Source organism: Rhipicephalus microplus, chromosome 4 (genome assembly GCF_043290135.1).
Source record: "Rhipicephalus microplus isolate Deutch F79 chromosome 4, USDA_Rmic, whole genome shotgun sequence".
NCBI classification, from domain to species: domain Eukaryota; kingdom Metazoa; phylum Arthropoda; class Arachnida; order Ixodida; family Ixodidae; genus Rhipicephalus; species Rhipicephalus microplus.
Genome location: NC_134703.1, coordinates 148,578,055 through 148,601,856, shown reverse-complemented (window position 1 = coordinate 148,601,856; position 23,802 = coordinate 148,578,055). Strand labels below are relative to the sequence as shown.

The 23,802-nt window shown below is 47.1% G+C and overlaps 1 protein-coding gene across 1 annotated transcript in view; it reads left to right on the top strand.

Annotated features, from left to right (window-relative positions):
• The window catches only part of LOC142814040 (uncharacterized), an 80,275-nt gene that overhangs the window by 40,924 nt on the left and 15,549 nt on the right, over positions 1 to 23,802 (top strand). The window contains exon 3 of the mRNA XM_075891983.1: positions 5,312 to 5,410. Within this exon, the coding sequence (XP_075748098.1) occupies positions 5,312 to 5,410 (99 nt within the window). The remainder of the gene's footprint in view (positions 1 to 5,311; positions 5,411 to 23,802) is intronic.

Here is a 23,802-nt window from a genome sequence, read left to right as displayed (position 1 = left end):
AAAAACGTTCACAGGAAAGGCAGTCCGGTGATATCTAGGAGACCTCAGGTGGGCGACGTCGGCTGTTGCGTTCTGGATGGCATAACCACACCCTGGAGATCTGCACTGGTGCTTACATGGGTTAAGTTCTTGCGAGGAACGGACGAGACTCAGTGTCCCTGTAGCATAAGTTCGCATGTTGAAGGCGTCGAGTTGTGTGTCGTGGCGGGAACAGACGGCGTGCTTTCAGTTTGCGTGTGCGATGGTCGCAGCTGATGAAATCGGAATGATGTCTTGGTCTCTGTGTTATGAGCAGTGCCTTCTCATCTCTTTTGTTGTTTTTTGTCGTTTCGGAGTTGTACTCGTAGGCGCAGTCTTGATCTCTTGCGCCAAATGCGTTTCTGGCGCCGATGCCTCATGCGAAGATGCCTCACGTCTTTAATATGTTTTAAGAGTCTTACTTTGCGTCGTCGTTGTTGTCGGTGTATCTGTTGGAGTGTCTGCGGTTCGTGCACTAGCTTTTGCTGGCGTTGCTGATGTTGCTGTAGAACGTATCGCGGAGGGATTCCTTCGTCAACATCGCACTGGTTTTCTTGACAACTTGATGTGGTGCCCAGCCAGCAGCTGGTAGTCTGTGGGTTGTTGTTATGTAGTTCGGGCAATGAAGATAAATCTTAAGAGTTGGTAGAAAGTTCTTCAAGCGCTTATTCTACCCTGTTCACTTCGAGAGTCTCTTGCGCATTGCAACGTGCGACGTTCGATGCGTCTGAGCTTTCGGTGTTGCTTCGACTCTCGAGTGTGTATGCACCGGAACGCGATACATGAACACGTGCGGCAGGAGCATGGCTCGACAGGGTTTTTATCCCGTTGCGTTTGCTCGTCTTTCATAAACATGGCGTCCTTATGAGGCAAACGGTGAGCGTCAGGAGCGCTTGAAGAGCCGCGTGATTGAAACCCGGGTGGTGGACCACGTACGCGAGACCAAGAAGGAAGTACATTAGGTGGGTAAGCAACGTCTCGTGTCGTGCGCTGGAGCGACGACTTTGAAAACACCAGCTTTCGTGAAGAGGAACCTGGTGGGAAGCTATCTTCTTTGAGAAATGAGCGTGGACTGTGACGACCGAGTGTCATTGTGTGCAGATGGTTGGTAATGATTAAGTCCTTGTAGTCGTTAAAACGGGCAATCATTTCTTCACTGATCTTTTGTCATGATTCGTCGTTTTCGAATATGCGTGTCAGGTAAAACTTATATGCCTCACAAGAGACGTAGTCAGTGAAGTTAGTGATCATCTCCTGTTCTGACCATGATGCAGCGGTAGCGTGGAGCATGAACAGGTCGAACCAGTCCTGTACAGGTGCATCGTCCACTGATCCGGTGTACTTGAGGATGGGAAGGTCAGTCGATCATTCCATCATGATGCTCGTCGATGTGTACTACTAGGTTTGGTGGTTCCTTTATGGTCAGGGTGTCTTGCGAAGAACCTTGTCGATGACGTGCAACTGATGCAGAGGCTGGCAGGTACCCATCCATCCCGCCTACTCGTGTGACGCTGGATGCGAGAGACGTGCCCTGTCTCATACGCCGTGGTTATTCCTAAGGCATTTCTTCATCGGCTTCTACCAACCATCGCTACCTTTTTACGTCATGTATATATATGTAACGTGAGTAAGTAGTGACTGAAGGTCGAGGCTGATAACGAAGAAGTGAGAATGGAATAAACATAGCGTATGAGCCAGGCCACGTCTGCCATTCATCATAGCGTCACTCGAGTCGACTGGATGGAGACCTGTCTGCCCTTTCATCAGTCGCTTAGCATCGACGCAGTTCTCCGCAAGACACGCTGACCACAAACGGACTACCGTACGAGCGCCTAGCATCACACATAGACCAGCATCAGGTCAAAAACATCTGCTGAACTTGACATCCCCAAGTACACCGGATCAGCGGATGACGGACCCGTAGAAGACTGGTTCAACCTCTTCGATCTCCACGCCACCACTGCATCTTGGTCAGAACGGGAGATTATCACCAACTTCACCGACTACATCTCTGGTGAGGCTTTCAAATTATACCTCACCCACATATTTCAAAACGACGAGTCATGGGAAAAGATCAAAGAAGAAATGACCGTTTGGTTTAAAGAATACAATGACGACTACGACAAAGACTTGCTAATAACCCACCATCCGCTGACAACCGCACTCAGTCACCACAGTCAAAGGCAGTCTTCATGCATTGGCCAACCTGCTGTTTTTCCGTCGCGTGGATCTTCGGTCGCTCACAACGCCCACCTCGCGTCTCACACGTTCACTGTGGTCGGAATACAGCGGAGAAGCTCGGAGCATACTAAGTCAAGCCCGGGACCTAGAGTTCACTTTCATGCGCCAGAAGAGCTCGCATCGTTCGTTGCGCAGAAAGACAGTCATTCCCAAGTAAAATCTGACCAAACCGGTCCTTTCGCAGTGTCGCCGTCAAATACCCAGCCACCTGAGAGCCCAACCCACACAGGGAGCTCGGAAGGATCAGCTCTCAAGCACTGCCCTGTGCCAGAAGCGTTCATTAAGAATGGAGTTGCAAGAGCCTCAGCAGATTTTTCTGCCATTTCCGGCGCACTATCTTCATTGCCTCACACAAATCGCGAAACCCTAACAAGTATCAACTATTTGCTGGTCACGTCAACCTACGAAGAAAAGCGGGCTCATGTTTCCATAGGAAGTCCACCTCGTCAGATAGTGAAACATCAGCAATGTCAACAAATGCCACAAGAGGAACATCAACAGCTGAAACGGCCACACCAACAACGGCAACGAACAACTAAAGCGACATCGCAAGGATACTTGCGGCTTAAAGAGTGTCGGGATCAACAAACACTAAAGAAAAGACTGGTTCCGCATCCGAGCTATCTTCGCACAAAGAAAAGCCAAGGAACTTTTCTGCACCAGCGTTCAAGATTGCGCCTTCGGTCTGAATATCTGCGCCATCACCATAGAAAACTCCTCAAAAGGTACAAAACAACCGCTTTTACTCCGTAGGAACACAAGCAGCGCCTAATCAGACACAATCAACGGGCGCGCAAACTGCATGCACGGCGGTTGTATGACCCACGACAAAAAATGCGACGCCTACGAAACATTCCATCCTGCAAACCATTCCAACATCATTCATTCTTTACAAGAATACCGGCTGTATTTCCATCTGCTTCCACACTCAAAGCATGTTTATGTTGTCCAGAGCGTAACAGCCAGCCTAGCCCACCGGAGCTGTACTTGATAACGCCAGATTGCTGCCCTCTCTTGTGAAGACTTTGTGCGATCTTATAGAACTTCAAGGTGATGTGCAACTACGGCCCATTTTGATGTCTTTTTTTTCGTTGTAGGACTGCTCATTCATTATGCATTGTATTATACAACACAGGCATGTTTTGGGGGGGAAGGGGAATCGTGTAACGTAAGTAAGTAAAGACTGAAGGTCGAGGCTGATGACGAAGAAGTGAGAATGGAATAAACATAGCGTATGAGCCAGGCCACGTCTGCCATTCATCATAGCGTCATATCTCTATATCTATCTATATATATATATATATATATATATATATATATATATATATATATATATATATATATATATATACATATATATATATATATATATATATATATATATATATATATATATATATATATATATATATATATATATATATATATATATATATATGATTGGATTAAACTGTGTGTGTGTGTCTGTGCGTGTGTGTCTGTGCGCGTGTACTTAAAGACCTTCTTTCCCTAACGTACATACGCCCCATCGTAACAATATATAAATAGAATTTCCGTGCATTCAGGGTGTGTGTAGTGTGAGCGCATATATCTGTTTTAATTCTAGCTAGTGCCAACAGGAACAAGCGAGTGTTCGGAAGCGCACAGCCTTATTCATTAGAAGCCTAATAACATGAATTGGCGAACGAAACAAAAGGAGCACTTCTATTACAATCGAAACTACGATATGCCGTAACTCGTAATACCCTGGCCCAGGTATTCCTTCGTTCTGTAATGAAGTGAACGGCATGCGTGTTCTGCTTTTGACGACACAATGGAACTCAATGGGATACATGGAATCGGCCGCATGAGTCGCAGCATAGTTACCTCTACAACTGATCAGTGTTTGCAGTGTAGCAATGCAGCGCAACATTGCTAGCACCTTTCGAGGAGTCCCGCTAAAAATGTGTGATTCCTTTCTTTCACCTAGGGCTCACTATACAGGTTCTTCACCTTGAAGTAAATCTGATGTGGTTTGCCCCAGAGCCTCAATGTTTGTGGTCACAGTGCAACTGTTTCCGCTGTTTTGCCAGGGAAATCCTTTGTGCCGACGAGAATCAGGTGGTCCGCGGCTGATTCCCTCTCGCCTTCGACAAAGCAACGGCAATTCGTTGCCTAAATATAGAACATCATCACAGCACCAAACGAAAGTGCCACATTGACCCTATCATAGGCGTAGCCACTTTTGCTTTTTCGACCACTGTTACCAGCACACGGACCATTTTATGGAGTTGCGAATTCTAAGCTTGCTATTCGCAAGGCGTTCATAGCCACGGTGAAAGTGGTCTGTGCTTATGTTTCCCGGACAAGTGCTGCATCTGCGAATCATTTTCCAAGCTTCAAATTATATGTTAACAAAGCCCAAGATATAAAGTGTAAGTGTCGTTATTAATCTTCTTGTTCGAAGCCAATTGATGGCTAAGCGCAGCCTCTTTTTTTTGTGCAGTGTCTCCAAGTGCGAAAGTTGACCCTTTGAGGATAATATCAAAAGCAGTTGATACTTCATGTAGCATACTAATATTAAACTCGTCAGATCGAGCTTCCCTCTATTTCAAAATTACGCTCATCAGTAATCTCCTACGTGATTGAGCCTATTCCATCACGAAGCCATGACGCTTTGAACAGCAGGACGACGAATGGCTTCTCTTCGATGATGACGTCCAAGAAACAGACTCTGGTTACATGGCAAATGGGATGGCTACTAATATATAGTGTCACATACGAGTTAACATTCATTTTACTATCGGCCTAAAACTGAAGAGATGTTTTTGCGTGATTAAGCTAAGCCAATTACCATTACTCTTCTATGATAAAAATAGCATACATGGCTATCTGCTTGAAACGTTTCAGCGGGTCAGTGGAGATTTGAATCTCGACGCACGTTCTCTATTTCAGCTGCTTTCTCACCAATTTACCCATTTCCGTGTGCTTCGAAATACTCACGTTATCCATGCTATAGCATAATGAAGCTGGATCTGTCTTCAACAAATCGTGTTTTCTTTTTTTGTTTTAGATTAACGTGCGGATGCAGGGAAGAACTCGCTCTGGCTCTAACTGCCTTCAAACCGTGTACGGTGACTCGGATGGCTCGAACTGTCTAGATTCCACACTGGTAAGCTCGAAAATTTCAACAGCCTATATTGTCGTGGTTATGTGCAAGCGGCCTACTAGAGTCCCATACTATTAAACATAAATGATGTGTAACGCGATGCGGTCATATCCACAATGACCCCTATGCGTCTAATCAGTGGAACACAACGTGTGAAATATGTTCTCGTCAACGCCCTTGTCTAGAATGCCGGGGCGTCTAGGTTGACGACTACGACGACGATGATGATGATAACGATGATGATTATATGTGAGGTTTAACGTCCCAAAACCACCATATGATCATGAGAGACGCCGTACTGGAAGGCTCCGGCAACGTCGACCACCTGGGGTTCTTTAGCGTGCACTCAAATCTTAGCACATGGGCCTCCATCGAAAATGCAGCCGCCGCAGCTGTCTAGGTGGACTCTCCACTCTGTAAAAAATACGTGGTTTCGCGTTAAGGCTGGTGCACTCCGGCGACAAGCAGTGGTCACGCGACCATTTGGGGCTGGCGACCAAAAAGCGACTGATGTTCACACCGGCAAAGGCTGCATGCGAGTGACCGGGTGGCCTGCCAGCTGAGTGAGCGAAGCAAACCGAGCACGCCGCATTTATTGTTTTCGTCCGTTCTCACATAGCCTTCCCAACAGCGTCAATGAGTTCGATTCAAGCGAAGAAGAAGAGATTGTCATGGTGCTGGTGCGCTGTGGCATGGTGTCAGCGCTGGCAGCACAGATGCCTTCAAAGAAAAAGAATGGCAGCATATTCACGGAGTGAATGATGGAGAGTGGGGCGGAGCATCCGTCCATTCAATTGTTCTTGCTTCCGTCCGTCCATGCGTCCATCTGTGTAACCGTCCATGCGACCATCCGCCCGCCCATGCGTGCGTCTGTTCGTGCGTCCGCAAGTCTATCTGTGCGTTCGTCTCTGCGTTCGCCCAAGTATCCGCTCCTGCGTCCATCCATGCGTCCATCCGTTCGTGCAGCCATCCCTGTGTACGTCAATTCATCTGTCTGTGTGTCCGTTCATTCATCTAGTCAGCACTTCGAGTACCAACATCTCGCATCTTTTCATCATATATTCCCAATATAGAAGCACCGCCATCCAGCGGACATATCAAGAACTAAACGAGAGGTGGCACACGCACACTTTCTTACGGCTTGCGCTTCGTGTCTACTTCCCACCTTTAACCACCTCGAGTTCATGGTATATACGTCACTGTATTCGTGGCACTGCGGCCCAACGCTCGCTAAACCTTTCTAAAACAAAGGAGGTTACGCTCATCTAGTATAACGTAGCAACGTTTTCTTGTCAGATAGTGCTCAATCTACATGCCAATGGCTGCTAATGGGGAATGAGCGACAGGAGAATTCGGCTTTTACTTTCTTACGGCTTGCGCTTCGTATTTACTTCCTACCTTTAATCACCTCGAGTTCACGGTATATACTGGTTCACTGTATTCATGGCACTGCGGCTCAACGCTCGCTAGACCTTTCTGAAACCAAGGAGGTTACACCCAGCGAGTATAACGTAGCAACTCTTTTTTGTCAGGTAGTGCTCAATGTAAATGCCAATGGCTGCTAAGGGGGAACGAGATACAGGAGAATTCGACTTTTAGCTAAAGCGCACGCTGCGAATGTGTTATCGTTCAACAGCGCACAGGAGAAACCTCCCACCGGCACCACCTTGCAGGTCAAAACGTAAGACTGGTTACACACTATGACTACGAATACGACTACTACGAAGGGCGAACAGGCGCTGCTTTAAGGAGCTTAGCCCCTAAAAAAGCGTCCCTTCGATCTCGACAGTCAGCCGGCCATGCACGCCGCCTGCTTCCGGAGCTGCGCTGAGACGACGAGGAGTATTTTCGAGAGTCGCTTTGTATTCAGAAACACTCTTGAATTTATCTTGACTTTCCCCAGCCTCCAATGCAGCACAAACGCGTCTCGAACGCGTAGCCTTTGCCAAAGCGTGAAGCACAAACGCGTTCCAAAGGCGCTGCTTTGAAGGCGGTGACAATTCAAGTTCAAGACAAATAAAAAACAATTGAAATTACGGGGGAAAGATAGTGCATAATTTATTATCTCTTTAGTTTGACGCTGTTTAGCTTATCGCGAATGCCGCCACGTAAATTCAACACATTGCTTGAGCTGCTGCGCCCCGCCATCTCCAAGCCAAGTATTCCGCGGTGGCCACAGTGACACAGACCCATAGAAATTCACTCCTTTGTATCTGGTGGCCGGGGGCCAGTGAAATGAAAAAAACTATAAAATTGAGCGTCGCTGATTAGTTCCACCAAGTTTACGACTGCAGTCGCGCGACTGAAAAATCGGCCAGGAAGCGAATAGCCAAAGCAGTCACTTTGTGACCGTTTGTGACCGTTCGAGACTGTTGGCGACCAGTCGCAAATAAATGGTCGTGCGACCGCTGCTAGTCGCCGGTGTGCACCAGCCTTTCCTGATCGATTTTTCAGTCGCGTCACTGCAGCCGCAAAGCTGCTGGAACCAATCAGCGATGCTCAGTTTTTTGTGTTTTCATTGCGCTGGTCTCATGCCGCCAGATACAAATGAGTGCGTTAATCTGGGTATGCGGCACCATAGCCTCCACGTAATACTTGGCTTGGAGATGGCGGGGTGCAGAAGCTCTAGAAAAGTACCGGATTTACGTGGCGGCATTTGCAGGAAGCTAAACACCGTCAAAGAGGAAATAAATTGTGCACAATTTTTCCCCCACATTCAGAATCGTGTTTAGGGGCGAAACTCTTTATAGCTGCACCTGTTCGTCCTTTGTAGCTGTTGTAGTAGTGTGTAACATGTATAACATTTTGACCTCCAATGTGGTGCCGGTGAAATATTTCTACTGCGCGTTGTCGTACAATAAAAGATTGTGCTCAATTTACATGCAAATGGCTGCTAAGGGGAATGAGAGACAGGAGAATTCGGCTTTTAGTTAAGTGCACGCTGCGAATATTTTATTGTTCAACAACGCACAGAAGACAAGAAAGAGTTGCTACGTTATACTCGCTGGGCATAACCTACTAAGTTTTAGAAAGGTTTAGCAAGCGTTGGGCCGCAGTGCCATGAATACAGTGAACTTGTATAAACCATGAACTCGAGGTGGTGAAAGGTGGGAAGTAGAACCGTAGCGCAAGCCGTAAGAAAGTGTGCGTGTGCCTCCTCTCGTTCAGTCCTTATAATGTCCGCTGGATTGGGGTGCTTCTATATGAGGAATATATGATGAAAAGATGCGAGATGATGATACTTGGAGTGTTGAATAGGCAGAAGAACGGACACACAAGCAGATGCACGGACGGACAGACGGATGGCTGCACGGACAGATGGACGCATGGATGGACACAGGAGCGGATGCATGGATGGACACAGGAGCGGATGCATAGACGAAAGCAGGGACGGACGCACAGATAATCGTGTGGAGACACGAATAGAGGCACGCATGTACGGGCGGATGGACGCACGGGCAGCCACACAGACGCGCGCACGGATGGACGGAAGCAAGTACGAATTGATAGACGGATGCTGCGCCCGCTATCCGTCATTCACTCCGTGGATATGCTGCCATTTTTTAGGGGTGAAGCTCCTCATAGCGGCACCCGTTCATCACTCGTAGCCGTTGTAGTGTGTAACAAGTATAACATTTTGACCTCCAAGGTGGTGCCGGTGAGAGATTTCTTCTGTGCGTTGATGAACAATAAACGATAGTGCTCAATCTACATGCCAATGGTTGCTAAAAGGAAATGAGAGACATAAGAATTTGGCTTTTGGTTAACGCGCACGCTGCGATCCCGATTAGCAGCCATTGGCATGTACATTGAGCACTATCTGACAAGAAAGGGTTGCTATGTTATACTAGATGTATGTAACCTCCTTAGTTTTAAAAAGATTGCCCGCAGCTTCCCTCTGGGGAACACTGAGGAGGATGCGCAGCATATAATTGGTTAACGGGGTGTTAAAGTGCGACTTACTTGGGTCGATGGCTAAATTGGTTAACGTGGTTGTAGGAGGGGGTGTTAAATGAGTGAACACGTACGCACGTATGCGAAAGGGCGGCGCTGGTCGAAGGGACGTCGATCATTGTGTTTGTGGATTCGTTGGCATTCATTTCACCGCGACCTTGGACGTCGACGCGCCGTACAAACCAACCGACGAGCGGCAACTGAGCGAGCGAGCGCCGACCTTGAGTATATATACAGCGCGACGGCGCATGCACTGTCAGCTGTTGAATGTTCTCGAAGCGCGACGGCGCATGCGCGTCCACTGGAGAATCAGGAGAATTGTAGAATGTTCTCGAAGGGGAGAAGCGAGCGCGGCACAGATGGTGGGTGACGGTGCATGCGCGCTCAGCTGTCAAATGTTCGAGAAGGGGGAGAAGTGCAACGGCGCATGCGCGCGCGTCAGCTGCCGATGTTCTCGAAGCGCGACAGCGCATGCGCGCGCGTCAGCTGCCGATGTTCTCGAAGCGTGACGGCGCATGCGCGCTACATTATACACCTAGCGAATGTTCGTGAAGGGGAGAAGCGTACGCGGTGTGTAGAGGAGGAAGGTTGCACAGATGGTGGAGGAGGGAAGCGCGCGTGGTGTGTAGAGAAGGAAGGGATGCACAGATGGTGGAAGGAGGAGGAGGAAGCTTGCAAATGGCGCCGCACTACAAGCCTCGAGTATTAGATGCTCCGCATCTACAATGTTTAGCGAGCGTTGAGCTGCAGTGCCCTGAATATAATGAACTAATATATACCATGAACTCCAGGTGGTTAAAGGTGGGAAGTAGATACGAAGTGCAAGCCGTAAGAAAGTAAAAGCCGAATTCTCCTGTCTGTCATTTCCCATTAGCAGCCATTGGCATGTATATTGAGCACTATCTGACTGGAAAAGGTTGCCATGTTATACTCGCTCGGCGTAACCTCCTTGGTTTTAGAAAGGTTTAGCGAGCGTTGGGCTGCAGTGCCATGAATACAGTGAACTAGTACATAACATGAACTCGAGGTGGTTAAAGGTGGGAAGTAGACCCAAAGCGCAAGCCGTAAGAAAGTTTGCGTGTTCCACCTCTCGTTTAGTCCTTGGAATGTTCGCTGGAGGGCGGTGCTTGTATATGAGGAAGATATGATGTAAAGATGCGAGATGGTGGTACTTGGGGTGTTTAATAGATGGACGAACGGACACAAAGACAGGTGCATGGATGGACGCACGAACGGACGCAGGAACAGATGCATGGACGAACGCAGGGATGGACGCACAAACAGACGCACGCATGAACGGGCGTATGGACGCATGCACGGTCACACAGACGGACGGAAGCAAGAACGATTGGACGGACGAATACTTCGCCCCACTCTCCATCATTCACTCCGTGAATATGCTGCGAATTTTTTCTCTTGAACTTGACTTGTCACCGCCTTCAATGCAGCGCTTTTGGAACGCACTTGTGCTTCATGCCTTGGCAACAACTTAAGACACCGCGTTCGAGACGCGTTTGTGCTGCATTTGAGGCTGTGGCAAGTCAAGATAAATTCGAGAGCGTTTCTGAATGCCTACGACTCTCGGAAATACTTCTCGTTGCCTCATCACAGTTGGGAGGTAAGCGGCTTGCATGGCCGGCCAACTCTCGCGATCGACGGGATGGTCACACCCACCCCCGGCTTTTTTCTTTGGAGGCATCTGTGCTCCCAGCACTGAAACCATGGCACAAAGCACCAGCACCATGACAATCTCTTGTTCTTCGCTTGAATTGAACTCCATGACGCTGTTGGGAACGCTGTTCGAGAACGCACGAAAACAACAAATGCGGCGCGCTCAGTTTGCTGCGCTCACTCAGCTGGCGGTGATCAGCTGATCGGCGCCGGCCTCCAAAGTTCTCGCTGACTACAAAATCCGTTTCGCGACTTTCGGTCACTCGCATGGAGCCTCTGCCGGTGTGAGCACCAGTCGATTTTTGGTCGCCAGTCGCGAATGGTCGCGCGACCGCTGCTAGTCGCCGATGTGCATCAGCGTTAATTCCGTCTGAGCATGCGACACCTCCACAAAGCATCTGCTTTGCGTTTTAACGTGACAGCTTTAATGAGCTCGTTTCGCAGAATTTCCAATTATTTTTCCGCGCAGCCACTCATTTGCTTCTCGATACCATGAATATAACATTACTGAAATTGCAGTGCAAATAACCATTGTTTTATAAACACACATGTCTGAAGGGGAAGGTTCGACGACATACGCGACGGGATTTTCACGTTGTTCCTGCCGTGACAAGATAGTCATCTTCGTCAAGGTCGGTTATGATGCCATACCAAGGCGGTCAGGACTGCACCTAAATTTAACAAAGTGGCTGACCAGGCTAGTTGGCTTAGCATACTGGATGTTTAACAGCGCGAACACTTACATGGTGGACAGGAAAAGGACGGGACAAGCACTGACTTACAACTGAAATTGTATAGACATGAAGGCGAGTGAACACAAAAAAAAACAGATGGAAGTCAGCGCTTGTCCTGTCTTTTTCCTGTCCGCCGTGTATTTTTTTTTCACGTTGTTAAACCTCAAATAAATGCACCTAGATGTAGCTGCCGAGATAGATAGATAGATAGATAGATAGATAGATAGATAGATAGATAGATAGATAGATAGATAGATAGATAGATAGATAGATAGATAGATAGATAGATAGATAGATAGATAGATAGATAGATAGATAGATAGATGGATAGATAGATAGATAGATAGATAGATAGATAGATAGATAGATAGATAGATAGATAGATAGATAGATAGATAGATAGATAGATAGATAGATAGATAGATAGATAGATAGATAGATAGATAGATAGATAGATAGATAGATAGATAGATAGATAGATAGATAGATAGATAGATAGATAGAAAATGACAGATCCCACGTAAAGTGGGAATCGTTGACATGCGAAGCACGAATGAAGAAGGTTGATATGTCGTTTTAAAATCAGCACGACGTTAAGAGGTGCAGGTAAATTTTGCCGCGTAGGACTTCCATGTGATGAATATCACGTTTGTACGTGTCCTTCACCTTCTTAATCTATTCACGTCACCTAATAGCAAATCTGGTATAGGTAGAGCTAGCGAAACGGCTGCGAGCGTAGCATGTAGTCATGTTTTACATGAGACGGATATCATGATTATTACGTTCGGACTTTTCATTTGTCTTCGTCATTTATTCACTTCATGCAATTCCAAATTTGGTATATGTGGAGCTAGCGAAACGGCGGTGAGCGCACGTAGCGTTGATGTGCGTGCACACTGGGCACAGCGACGCTATGCAAGCAACCCTTGAGCACTCTACAGTCGGACGCTAGTTGCGACCAGGGTCTGTCGGCGAGGCCCGCTGGCAACCGGCACCAAATGCGACACGCTGCCTTTCGCGCCGACGATGTTACCCAGAGAGCACTTCATCTGCCAAGCTACTCGACAAAGGGACGCCGGGCGCACTCAAACGCGCATGCGTCAAAGCAACGCAGCGCACACCTCCGAGCATATGCCAGACAGATGGGCGCCTGGCGTTGCATTTCCGGCGTGACTCGATGAAACGAACGTGGCGTCAACACACGCCGGTTCACGTAAATGTGTATTCGCGCCTTTAGTGTGGCACGTAGTCATATTGTTACATGACACGCATCTCGTAATTATCATGTTTGAACCAGTCACAAACCTTCGTCATCTATTCCCGTCCGTAATACCAAATTTCGTGTATGTGAAACTAGCGAGACAGCCGCGAGCGCATCATGAGTGTGGCATGTAGTCATGTTACATGACATGCATTTTATTGTTATCATGTTAACACCAGTCACATACCTTCGTCATGCATTCACGTCCCATAACAGCAAATTTGGTAAATGCGAAGCTAGCAAAACGACTGCAAGCGAACCATGAGCAGGGCGTGTAGTCATGTTTCATGACTTACAATACAAGCATGTCATTATTTCCACGTTAGGGTCTGTCTCTAGTGTTCCCCATGCAGTCATGTCACACCATGCCGATTTTGCAATAAGTCATGTGAACAAAATCACCACAAGAGCAGCAAGACTATGAAATGCGTAGCAAGACAACGAAAAGACTATGCGAGCCTATGTGAGACTATGCAAAGGCAAGGCTATGCGAAAAGCAAGACTACGGAAAGACTACGAAATAAAACAATGACATTTATGACATACATATCATGATAGTTATGTTATGGCTACTCAAGTATGTTCGCCATAATGTTATGTTATGCCATATCAAATTTGGTGTTGATACCGCAAACGACATGGCCCCGGGAGCTAAAAGTCTTAGGCGGCTAGATTAGATAGATAGATAGATAGATAGATAGATAGATAGATAGATAGATAGATAGATAGATAGATAGATAGATAGATAGATAGATAGATAGATAGATAGATAGATAGATAGATAGATAGATAGATAGATAGATAGATAGATAGATAGATAGATAGATAGATAGATAGTATTAAGATGATCGATACCAGGGACTGCTTCGAACGAATACCGTTTATTAGAAGAAGCGTAGTAGCACGTGCTCGATCCAGGCAGCAGTCTTCTTTCTTCTTCTTCCGAAGTTTGATGATGATATTTTATAGGCCCCCGCCTACCGAAGTTGAAATGGGATAAGCATTCACTGGCTATTTGAAACAACCTTCCATAGGGTATATGTGGTTCACCGATCTTCTAAGAAGCTCTTTTTTGTTTGCGCAAAGGAAACAAGCTCTTGTTATTCCGTCTCGCCTAGGGTAAAGTTTTTGAATCTGGCACATTTTTCGTATTGTTCTCGGAGCCTTGTCCTCAACCAACACGATGTCACCCTGTAAGAGTGGTTTTGCTCCGTGTCTTGGCTTTGACCGTAGCTTCTATTTTCTTGATGTATTGTTGATGCCATCTTTTCCACCAAGCGCGCACGAATTTGCATCTGCTTCACCATTCGTCTTCAATGTCACCGTTGTACAGTCTTGTTTGTCCGTCTTGAAGCTGTCGACATCCACCTATGATGTCTTCCTGTGTTAGTGGAATTGGCTCGTCAGGTTCTCCATATACGTAAGTCAATGGTTGATTGTTGAGTGTTCCTTCAACTTCTGCTACAATAGTGCGTAGCTCCTCTTCCGAAGCTGCGCTTTTCGATAATATTTTTCGCATCGACGTCTGGAAGCTTCTTATGAGGCGCTCGTAAAATACTCCCCACCATGGCGCACACTCGGCTATTGTTTTCCATTGAATTTGTTGGCCACTGCAGTAATTCTTGAAGACCTCGTTTTTAATTGTTTCGAGAATTATGTTGATTTACTTTCCAGCTTTTATAAATGTATTGGCGTTGTCCGAGTAGATTACTGCTGGCATTCCCCGTCAAACTGCAAATCTTCGGAATGCTTGTAGAAAACTTGACTTTGACAAATCGTTGGTAACCTCCAAGTGTACTCCTCTCGTTACCGCGCTGGTGAATATCAGTACATTTTGCTTCTTAATCTGGTGCTTGTCCTTTGCGTAAAAAGGTCCTGTGAAGTCAACTCCCGTAACTTTGAATGGTTCTGCTTCAGTGACTTTGTCTGCCGGAAGTGGAGGCATGTCTTGAGTCGCCGGTCTGTAGTTATGCCTCTTGCAGACGACACATCTGTTCAGAACTCCTTTCACTACTTGTCTACCCTGCAATATCCAGAACTTAGTTCGAAGTTGCGCTAGCGTAACTTGAACTTCTCCGTGTAATGCCATTTTATGCACGTGACGTATTAGCAGTGCCGTGAAATGCTCATCCTTTTTAATTACTATAACGTGTTTGTTGAATTCTTGGCTGCACTGCAATCGTCCCGTCTGTCTGATGATTCCATCGTCTTCAAGGTAGACTTCGTGTCCATCAATTTCAAATGATTGAATGTTTGAATACGCCTCACCTTTTGTTTGTCTCAGTGGTATTTGGGTCTGTCTTATCCAGTATTTCTCTCCATTTGTTACCTCTTTTCTTGTCAATGGCCCTTAGTGATTTCCCTCTCTTGTGTTGTCTATGAATCTGAACACCCGTGCTGTCACTCTTATAAGCCGTTCATATGATGAATACATTTCGATTTCCAAGATTGGCTCAATATTGGCTCTTCCCATGCATATGTGACATTGTGTTTTATGCTGGTCTTCCACGTCTGTATTTGTGTCAATTATGCTTAATAAGTTCTTTTCCAGTGATGTTATCCATTCGGGACCTTTCCGCCATAACTTTGACGTTATCAATGCCTTTGCGCTTATTCCTCGTGTAAGTAGGTCAGCAGGGTTGTCGTCACTTTGAGCGAATGATCAGCTTGCTTGAAGTGTTTTTTCTCTAAGTTCTTCGATTCTGGTGGCAACAAACGAATCTCTTTTGCTTGTTTCCTTGATGCAGTGAAGCAAAATCATCGAGTACATCCAGCAGCGTATTTTCTGCAATCTTTCGTTGAAGTGACCTTCAATGTAGTCGCATAATCTTGATGCTAGCACCACTCCTATCAGTTCAAGTTGCGCCAATGTCAGCTCTTTAAATGGAGCTACGCGGCTTTTTGCTGTTACCAGCCTTGATTCTTTGCTTCCATCGCAGTATACTGCTACCAAGTATGCTGCCGCTCTGTATGCTAATGGAGTCGCGTCGGCAAATACATGCAGCTTGTTTGCTTGTACTGGTTGATTCTTGCTTGCGTAGCATCAGGGGATTTCTAGAACTCTAAAGACCTCTGCTTCAGACATAAGGTTCTTCGATTTGTCGCATTCATCTTTAGGGAGCTGGTCGTCCCACGTGACGTTCGTTTTCCACAGTCTTTGCAGTCCTATTTTTGCGCGTACTGTGAATGGCGACAACGAACCGAGTGGGTCAAATATCTTCGCTGTGGTTAGTAACACGGCCCTTTTTGTCAAGTACGTTGTATCTGGTAATAAAATCTCCTTTTTTATAGGAAAGCAAACCATGTCCTTTGAGTGTTTTCATATCAAGCCCAGAAGCATTGTAAATTCTCTAGATCGAATATTTATATGAGAATCGTCACTTTAATTTTTATTTATTATTTTGTTTAATCGCTCTTCATTGGTTGTCCATTTTCTCAAATTCATCGCTGCCTCTCTGAACACTTGCTTTGCCTCTTTGTACAACTTGACTGCTTAATCAAGCGTTGCTGCTCCCTGAATGACATCATCCACGTAGATCCCTTTCTGCAGTTTCCTTGTCGTATCAAGAAACCGGTCTTCCACTTGTTTCAAATGGTGTTTAATTGTAGCTGCCAGTATAAACGTGCTCGGTGTTGTTCCGAACGTTACTCTTGTCATGCGCCATGTTTGCACTTCATTCATTAACCTTCCTTCAGCGTCATGCTTCCAACGGAAGCATGACGCTGAAGGAAGGTTAATGAATGAAGTGCAAACATGGCGCATGACAAGAGTAACGTTCGGAACAACACCGAGCACGTTTATACTGGCAGCTACAATTAAACACCATTTGAAACAAGTGGAAGACCGGTTTCTTTTCTTTTCTTTTCGGAAATTATAGAGCAGCGATAGCATTTCCTCATTCAAATTGGGTCCTGCCTCTAGGTTCTCGCTTAAAAACATACCTTTTCGAGAATGTGATGAGGCGTCGAACACTACTCGAACCTTTGATGTGGCTCGGTGTTCTCTAATGATTGCATGATGTGGCATGTAGTAGCAAAGTGCATTTGGCTGTTCTGATGGCCTTGGACCTTCTCTACGACTCCTAATGCCATATACTCTGATATAGCCTTTTCGTAGCGATACAGCATGTCTTCAATTTTCTGCAGCCTTTTAGTCAGTTGCTGTAGTCTTTTTATCGCATTTTCCTTGTTGCTTTCCAAGTTTACATCCTTTTTCCATGGCAAGCTGACTTGATAGCAACCGTTTTGTAGTACAATCTTGCGCTCCAATTCTTCGACCACTTCCTTTTCGGTGTTATCCAAACTATTTCTTGTGATCCCCATTGACTCCAGGCTCCAGAACTTCTGTAGCTCTTGCTGGGGTTCTGTCTCCGCAGCTTTCACCTTCAGAACCATGACTTCTTGATTATGTGTTAGTTTTGTCTTGCTTTGCTCTGACGGCCCTTGCAGTACCCATCCCAGTATAGTTTCTACTGCCATCAGTCTGTCCTCGATTCTTTGAGTTCTCCCAGTAAAGGGAGGAGGAGGAAGCAACAAGAGAGAGAAGGCAGGGAGGTTAACCAGAAAGACATCCGGTTGGCTACCCTACACTGGGAGATTAGGGAAGGGGACAAGAAAGACGAGAAAGAAGGAAGACAGGGAAAAGAAAAAAAGGGGTGAGGGAGAGAATGACAGTAATTTCACTGCAGCGTGAAATTCACTACCGCATGTCAGAGGCGTTCACACAAGCCTGTATTTTTCAGGAAACACAGCAGGGCTTTCACTGCCTTGTGGGCTGTCGAGGCATGTGGACTTTGCTGTAATAGCACCTGCACAGAAAGAGGCCGATCATCCAGTCGCCGCATTGCGTTGGCAAGTACTTGTCTATCTGAGGCAAATCGAGAACAATGGCACAGCAGGTGTTCGATATTTTCGTCGGTGCCGCAAACATCGCACGCCGCACTGTCAGTAATTCTGATTAACGTGGTATAAGCTTTCGTGAAAGCAACTCCCAGCCAAAGGCGATACAAAAGCGAAGCTGGACGTCTATGTGGCTGGGTGGAGGCCGGAGTTGTAGTGAAGGGTCGAGCTTGTGCAGTCTTGTACGTCGTACGCTTGGTGTGTTCCACTCAGTCAGTGTAAGACTGCGGGCCAGTTGACGAATCTGCCTCGCCACATCCGCTCTTGAAAGCGGAATCGGAACGCTGTTCGCTTCCTTATGTGACGTGCGAGCAGCATGATCTGCAGACATATTGCCGCCTATACCACAATGCCCAGGTAACCACTGAGAGACGATGTCATGGCCTTTTTGTATTAAAAGGTGGTGAAGTTTCATGGTTTGGTAGGTCAACTGGTCGTGGCATCCGCGTCGGAGAACTGATATCAGGCACTGTAACGCTGGTTTTGAGTCAGAAAACACAGCCCATTCACCTGGTATTTCTTCTGAATTGATGAGGTACAGTTCATTGCGCAGAGCCTCGAGTTCTGCCGTCGTTGACGTTGTCACATGTGAAGTCTTAAAACACCAAGTTACCCCTTGTGATGGTATAACCACTGCTCCGCCTGAACTAGACGGCGTAGTAGAGCCATCCGTGTAAATGTGCACGTGGTTACTGTAGTTTTCTTCCAGTAAGAATAGACTCAGTTGTTTCAGGGCATGTGTCGGTAAGTCCGATTTTTTCCTCATTCCTGGAATCATTAAGTGAACTCGCGGCCGGCTCAAGCTCCAAGGAGGAAGCGGTGGCTTTGATGCAGGTGCGTATGTCTGAGTGGACGATGAACGATTCTTGTAGACAGTAGTGCCGTATGTCATGCGGGGCCTTTCAGCAGCTAGGCTCGCCAGGTGGTGAGAAGGGGTCCTGGCATATTGCTTGAGGTGCATGCGCATCGTCTCAGTATTGTTATGCGTCTTTATCGAGTGATCTTGAGCGATGGCGATGGTTTCAGCCGTTGAAGCACTGCGGGGTAATCCAAGGCATTTTTTAAGTGCTTGGGCTTGAATGCTCTGAATTGTGCGCAGGTTGGTCTTGCCGGTGTTAGATATTGCAGGTAAGCTGTACCGTAAGAATTCGATAAACAGCACTCTGTAAAGTTATAGCATGGATGGTATGGGCACTCTCTAATTCTTTCCTGCAAGGAATTTGAACTAGTGGCATGTTGCGATCAGCCGCTTCTTCACATAGTTCACGTGTGGAGTCCACGACAGGTTTGTATCTATTATGACTCCCAAGAACCTGTGGCTTCTGCTGAACGATATGTATTCTTCATTAATCGATATGCTGTAAGCAAACATTGGTTTCCGCGTGAACGCTACCACTGCACATTTTCCGCAGGACACCTCAAAGCCATGTTTACGAAGTTAGCATGACGTCGTTGCAGCAGCCTTCTGAAGGCGGGCGCGAAGCTGAGGCCTTGTCACACCTGATGTCCGAATGCAGATGTCATCAGCATAGACAGAAAGTTCTGCAGTGCTAGGTAGCTGCTCGACTAGACCAATGAGAGTTAGGTTGAAAAGTGTAGGGCTTAGCACTCCTCCCTGAGGAACTCCTCGGCGGCTGTAATAATCAGGTGTTGGGCCATTCGCTGTCATCACGTAAAATGATCTCAGCTGTTAGTACCTGTACACCCACATATATATCTTGCCACCAAGACCTACTGTTTCCAAAGCACTAAGAATGGCTTCATGGGTTACATTGCCGTAAGCCCCCTTAACGTCTAGAAACAGGGCGGCGCACAGTCTCTTACAGGCCTTCTGGTGTTGAACATATGTCATCAGATCAACAACGTTGTCGATTGACGAATGGCCGCGCCTGAATCCGGTCATGGATACTGGATAGATTTCGTAGTGTTCTAAATACCACTCCATTCGTGTTAGAATTATTCGTTTCATTTTTTCCCACACAACTGGCAAGTGCGATAGGACGGTATGAGGCAATATCCAAAGGAGATTTACCGGCATTAGAAGTGGAATGAGGCGACTTGACTTCCATTCCTCGGGAACCGTACCAGTCTGCCAGGAGTCGTTGTATATGCGTAAGAGTGCCTTCCGAGCTCCGTCTCCAAGATTACAAAGAGCATGATAGGTTGTGCCGTCAGGTCCGGGTGCTGATGACAGTCTGCACAGTGCCAGTGCCGCCTCTAGCTCATCCATAGAAAACTGGCATTCCATACGGGGATCACGTGAGGGCGGTGGGTTGTCAAATGTTCCCCTTCTTCATACAGTGAAATTGGAATCACCGGCAATTCTTCTACAGAAAGATTCTGCGACGACAATCTCTCTGCATCGAAGGTGAAGTGCCAGAGATGTAAACGGGTGTCGCTGACCCAAGGTTGTGCTAAGATTCCGGACAGTTCGCCATATCAGTGAAAGGGGCTTTCGTGGATCAAACTACTCGCAAAAGGATGTCCAACATCGCCTAGCCAGTTTATCCATGTTCCGCTGCATTTTCTTTCGAATGCGTCTAGCCAGCCTCAAATCATCTATGCACTTTGTCTGTCGGTACCTTCGTTCTGCACGACGGCGTATTGCGTGAATTTTTTCAAGCTCGATGTCAAAATCAGTGCGCTTGTGACTAGTCAAATGTGTATGCGTGGTATTCTGCAGGACATCCTTTATCGAGTCCTCTAGGTTATAAGATGAGCCGTCGGTACAGCAGTCTTGCATTAACATTTTGAATATCGGCCAATCGGTGCATTTGAAGCCTCTTGAGGACTTGGAGCTGGAGAAGCCTTCTATACACAGGTAAGTTGGTATATGGTCGCTGCCCCGCGTTTCCAGATCCGAAAACCAGTGCACTTTCCTGGTAAGTGAGCGAGAAACCAATGTAAAGTCCAAGCAGCTGCTATAGGCTGATCCGCGTAAATATGTAGGGCTTCCATCGTTACAAACACAGAGTTCGTACTCCGAGGCTAAGCACACCAATTTTCTTCCTCTAGAGTTGTCCCTGCAGCGTCCCCATATGAAATGGTGGGCACTGAAGTCGCCAGTGATCACTCATGGTCTTGGAGTCGATGTCAGAATACCGCGTAAGCGCTCGCAGTCAACGTGGCTTGATGGGGATAAGTAAGCTCCGATAATCGTGAAAGCAACCTTATCCTCCTTCACAGTAAGGCACACATACTGATTCCCTTCATCAGGCGAGACTCTGTGGAGAACGTAAGTGAGGTCATGGGGCATGAATACAATAACCTTGCTGCAGTCTCTGTGTGTGGAGGACATAAAGCACTCATATTCTGACAGCTTGATTGAAGCACACAGGTCGGGTTCACAAATCACGATAATGGGGAAGCGGTTCACAAATACAAACTGTCTTAAGTCAGACATGCACGACTTAGGTCCTCTGGCGTTCCACTGAAAGGCAGATGCATTCTTGACTTCCGCTCAAAACGACGGTGCCTCGCTGGCCATGATTTGACCTTAGAGCTGCAAGCACCAGGCTCAGGGTGTCCAGCACATGCAGTGCGGTCTGCGCAGCCGAAGTCTTCATATTACTCAGTAGGACGCGCATGGTACTCATCAGCGATTGCAGCAAGCTTATCACTTGATCTTCATTCATCGCATCACTGGTTTGAGGGGTCGTCGAGGGGGGCGGGATTTGATGCAGCTCCTAAGTAGGTTGACTTCGTGGAAGTTAGGGCCACTGTTCGGAAGGGGCGACTGCTGTCCCTTTCTTCTGTTTGGCAGTATCCGTCTTCAGTGAGCTCGGTGTTTGTGGGTCAGCCTCTTTGATAGAGGATGACATCTCTCTATCGGTAGAGCAGTTTTTCCGTGATGGTCTTCGCCCCCGATGCCGTCGTCGGCGTAGTGTAGTGGCAGCTTTCCTGTGCGTTCAATTGTCCCGCACCATACGCCTGAGCACCGCGTGCTCGTTTCGCACCCGCGGGCAATGATTGGATGAGGCCTCATGAGCGCCGTGGCAGTTTGGACATCGTAACACGGTGGCACCGCAGACGTCTTTTGAGTGAGACTCAGCGCACCGCGGACACACAACTTTGTTCTCACAGACACCTTTTACGTGTCCCATCTTGAAGCACTTGTATCATTTCAGTGGCTTCGGTATGTATGGACGCACTGAGTGGCGAACATGGCCAACTTTGACATACGAGGGAAGGCTGTCTCCCTCGAACACAAGCCTCAAGCAGCATGAGTAGCCGAGTCTGCTAATGTGCGTGATGCGGGTGCCTTCTGTAGCTGGCTCTAATAGTATTGGCAGGTCATTTGCTGAGATGGAAAGATCCACATCATAAATGACGTCTACAGTGCCATTACAACCTGTAGCGACCATTGGCCGAACTTTCACGTTGCCGATTTCTGTTATGTGCCGAAGGCTTTGCAGTGCGCTACGGTGCATAACGTCTACAGCAAGGACATTCTTCCGTGCATTGATCCTCACGTCTTTGATCTCATTCGGCGCGGTTCCCTTGAGAATCACAGAAAGAACTTGCCTGTTGAAGAGTCGCAAGTTAGATGCAGGGTCTTCGGGCATAAACAGCATGGTGTGCGGCCACCGCTGTGGTGCAGTCTTAACGGTGGAAACACTTGCCGACGATGCCGTCCGCAGTAGTCTTCGTTTTGTAGATCGATTCATGACGACCGTGAAGTCATCATCCGATGACTCAAATCCGTCCGATTACAAATCGGTTGCCTCGCTGTCCGTGTCGCTCGACGCGTTGCTACGCTTCCTGGACGACGAAGCCCGGCGCGATGGCTGCACGCCTGAAAGATTCTCAGGTGTGTCCTGAAGCATCACCGCAAAGGAGGGAGCGGCAGCCCCCAGCATTTCCAGGAAAACAAAGTGAAAATACTGAGACACAGGCACAAGCGTTCTGTGAGAGAATCACTTCCCAAGAATTCATAATAATAGTCTGAGCCGATCAGTAGTTCTACAGAATCTGTTGCAGTCGTCTCGTTCCTATGATCAGCCACTTGCATCTTTAGCTGTTTCATTTTCTCGCTGAGTTCCTTAGTTGGAGTGGGTATACAACTGTGCGAGATAACGTCGACTTGTAACGCTTCTATCACTGTTGTCGTGCTTGTTTCTCGTGATCCTACAGTCACTTGCACCACGTTTATTAGTTTGACCTTTCCGTCTCCTCCAAATGAACCAATCGTCAGCCTTTTCTGTCGCAACACTTTCGCACCTATTTCTTTTGCTAATCCTGCTTCAATAAATGACCGTTGACTTCCGCTGTCTACTAACAAACGGCGATGTCGGCCACATGTTTCTCCTTCTACGCATGCTACAGCAGTCTGCGAAAGCACAAACTTATGCTTGATATTTTTGGTTGCGTGTAGCGTAGACGTCGTCGCTTCGGCTTGCGCTGTTGAGGCCAGCTGTGCCCTTGTTTTCTGCATCACCGTTCTACACACTGACGTGGCATGTCGTCCCTTGCATTGCTTACATTTTACTTGGGCCTTGCAAATGCGTGCAGTGTGGTTTGGTCGCGTGCATTTGAAGCATGCTCTATGTTTGGTAAGCCTACCTTTTTTTCATCCATTGGAATGCTCCTACGACAGTTTTCGGTTGCGTGGGTTTTCTGCTTGCAGAATAAGCATATTCTGTCCGCTGAGCTATAGAAGCTTGAACTTGTGCGCATCTGTCCGCAGTTTTTTCTTGGTTTTGCTGTTATCCTCTCTTGTTCCCGTTGCGTTTCTTCACGAAAAACCGCTTGCTCTTTTAAAAATAAGCCTGTCGAGCTTTTCCTCGCATGCTTTTTCTGTTGTGGTGTTTTGCTTGCCGTTTTCTGAAGCTGAGCTGTTTCTAATAGCCTCTTTTGACTTGAACTGCACTGAGAAT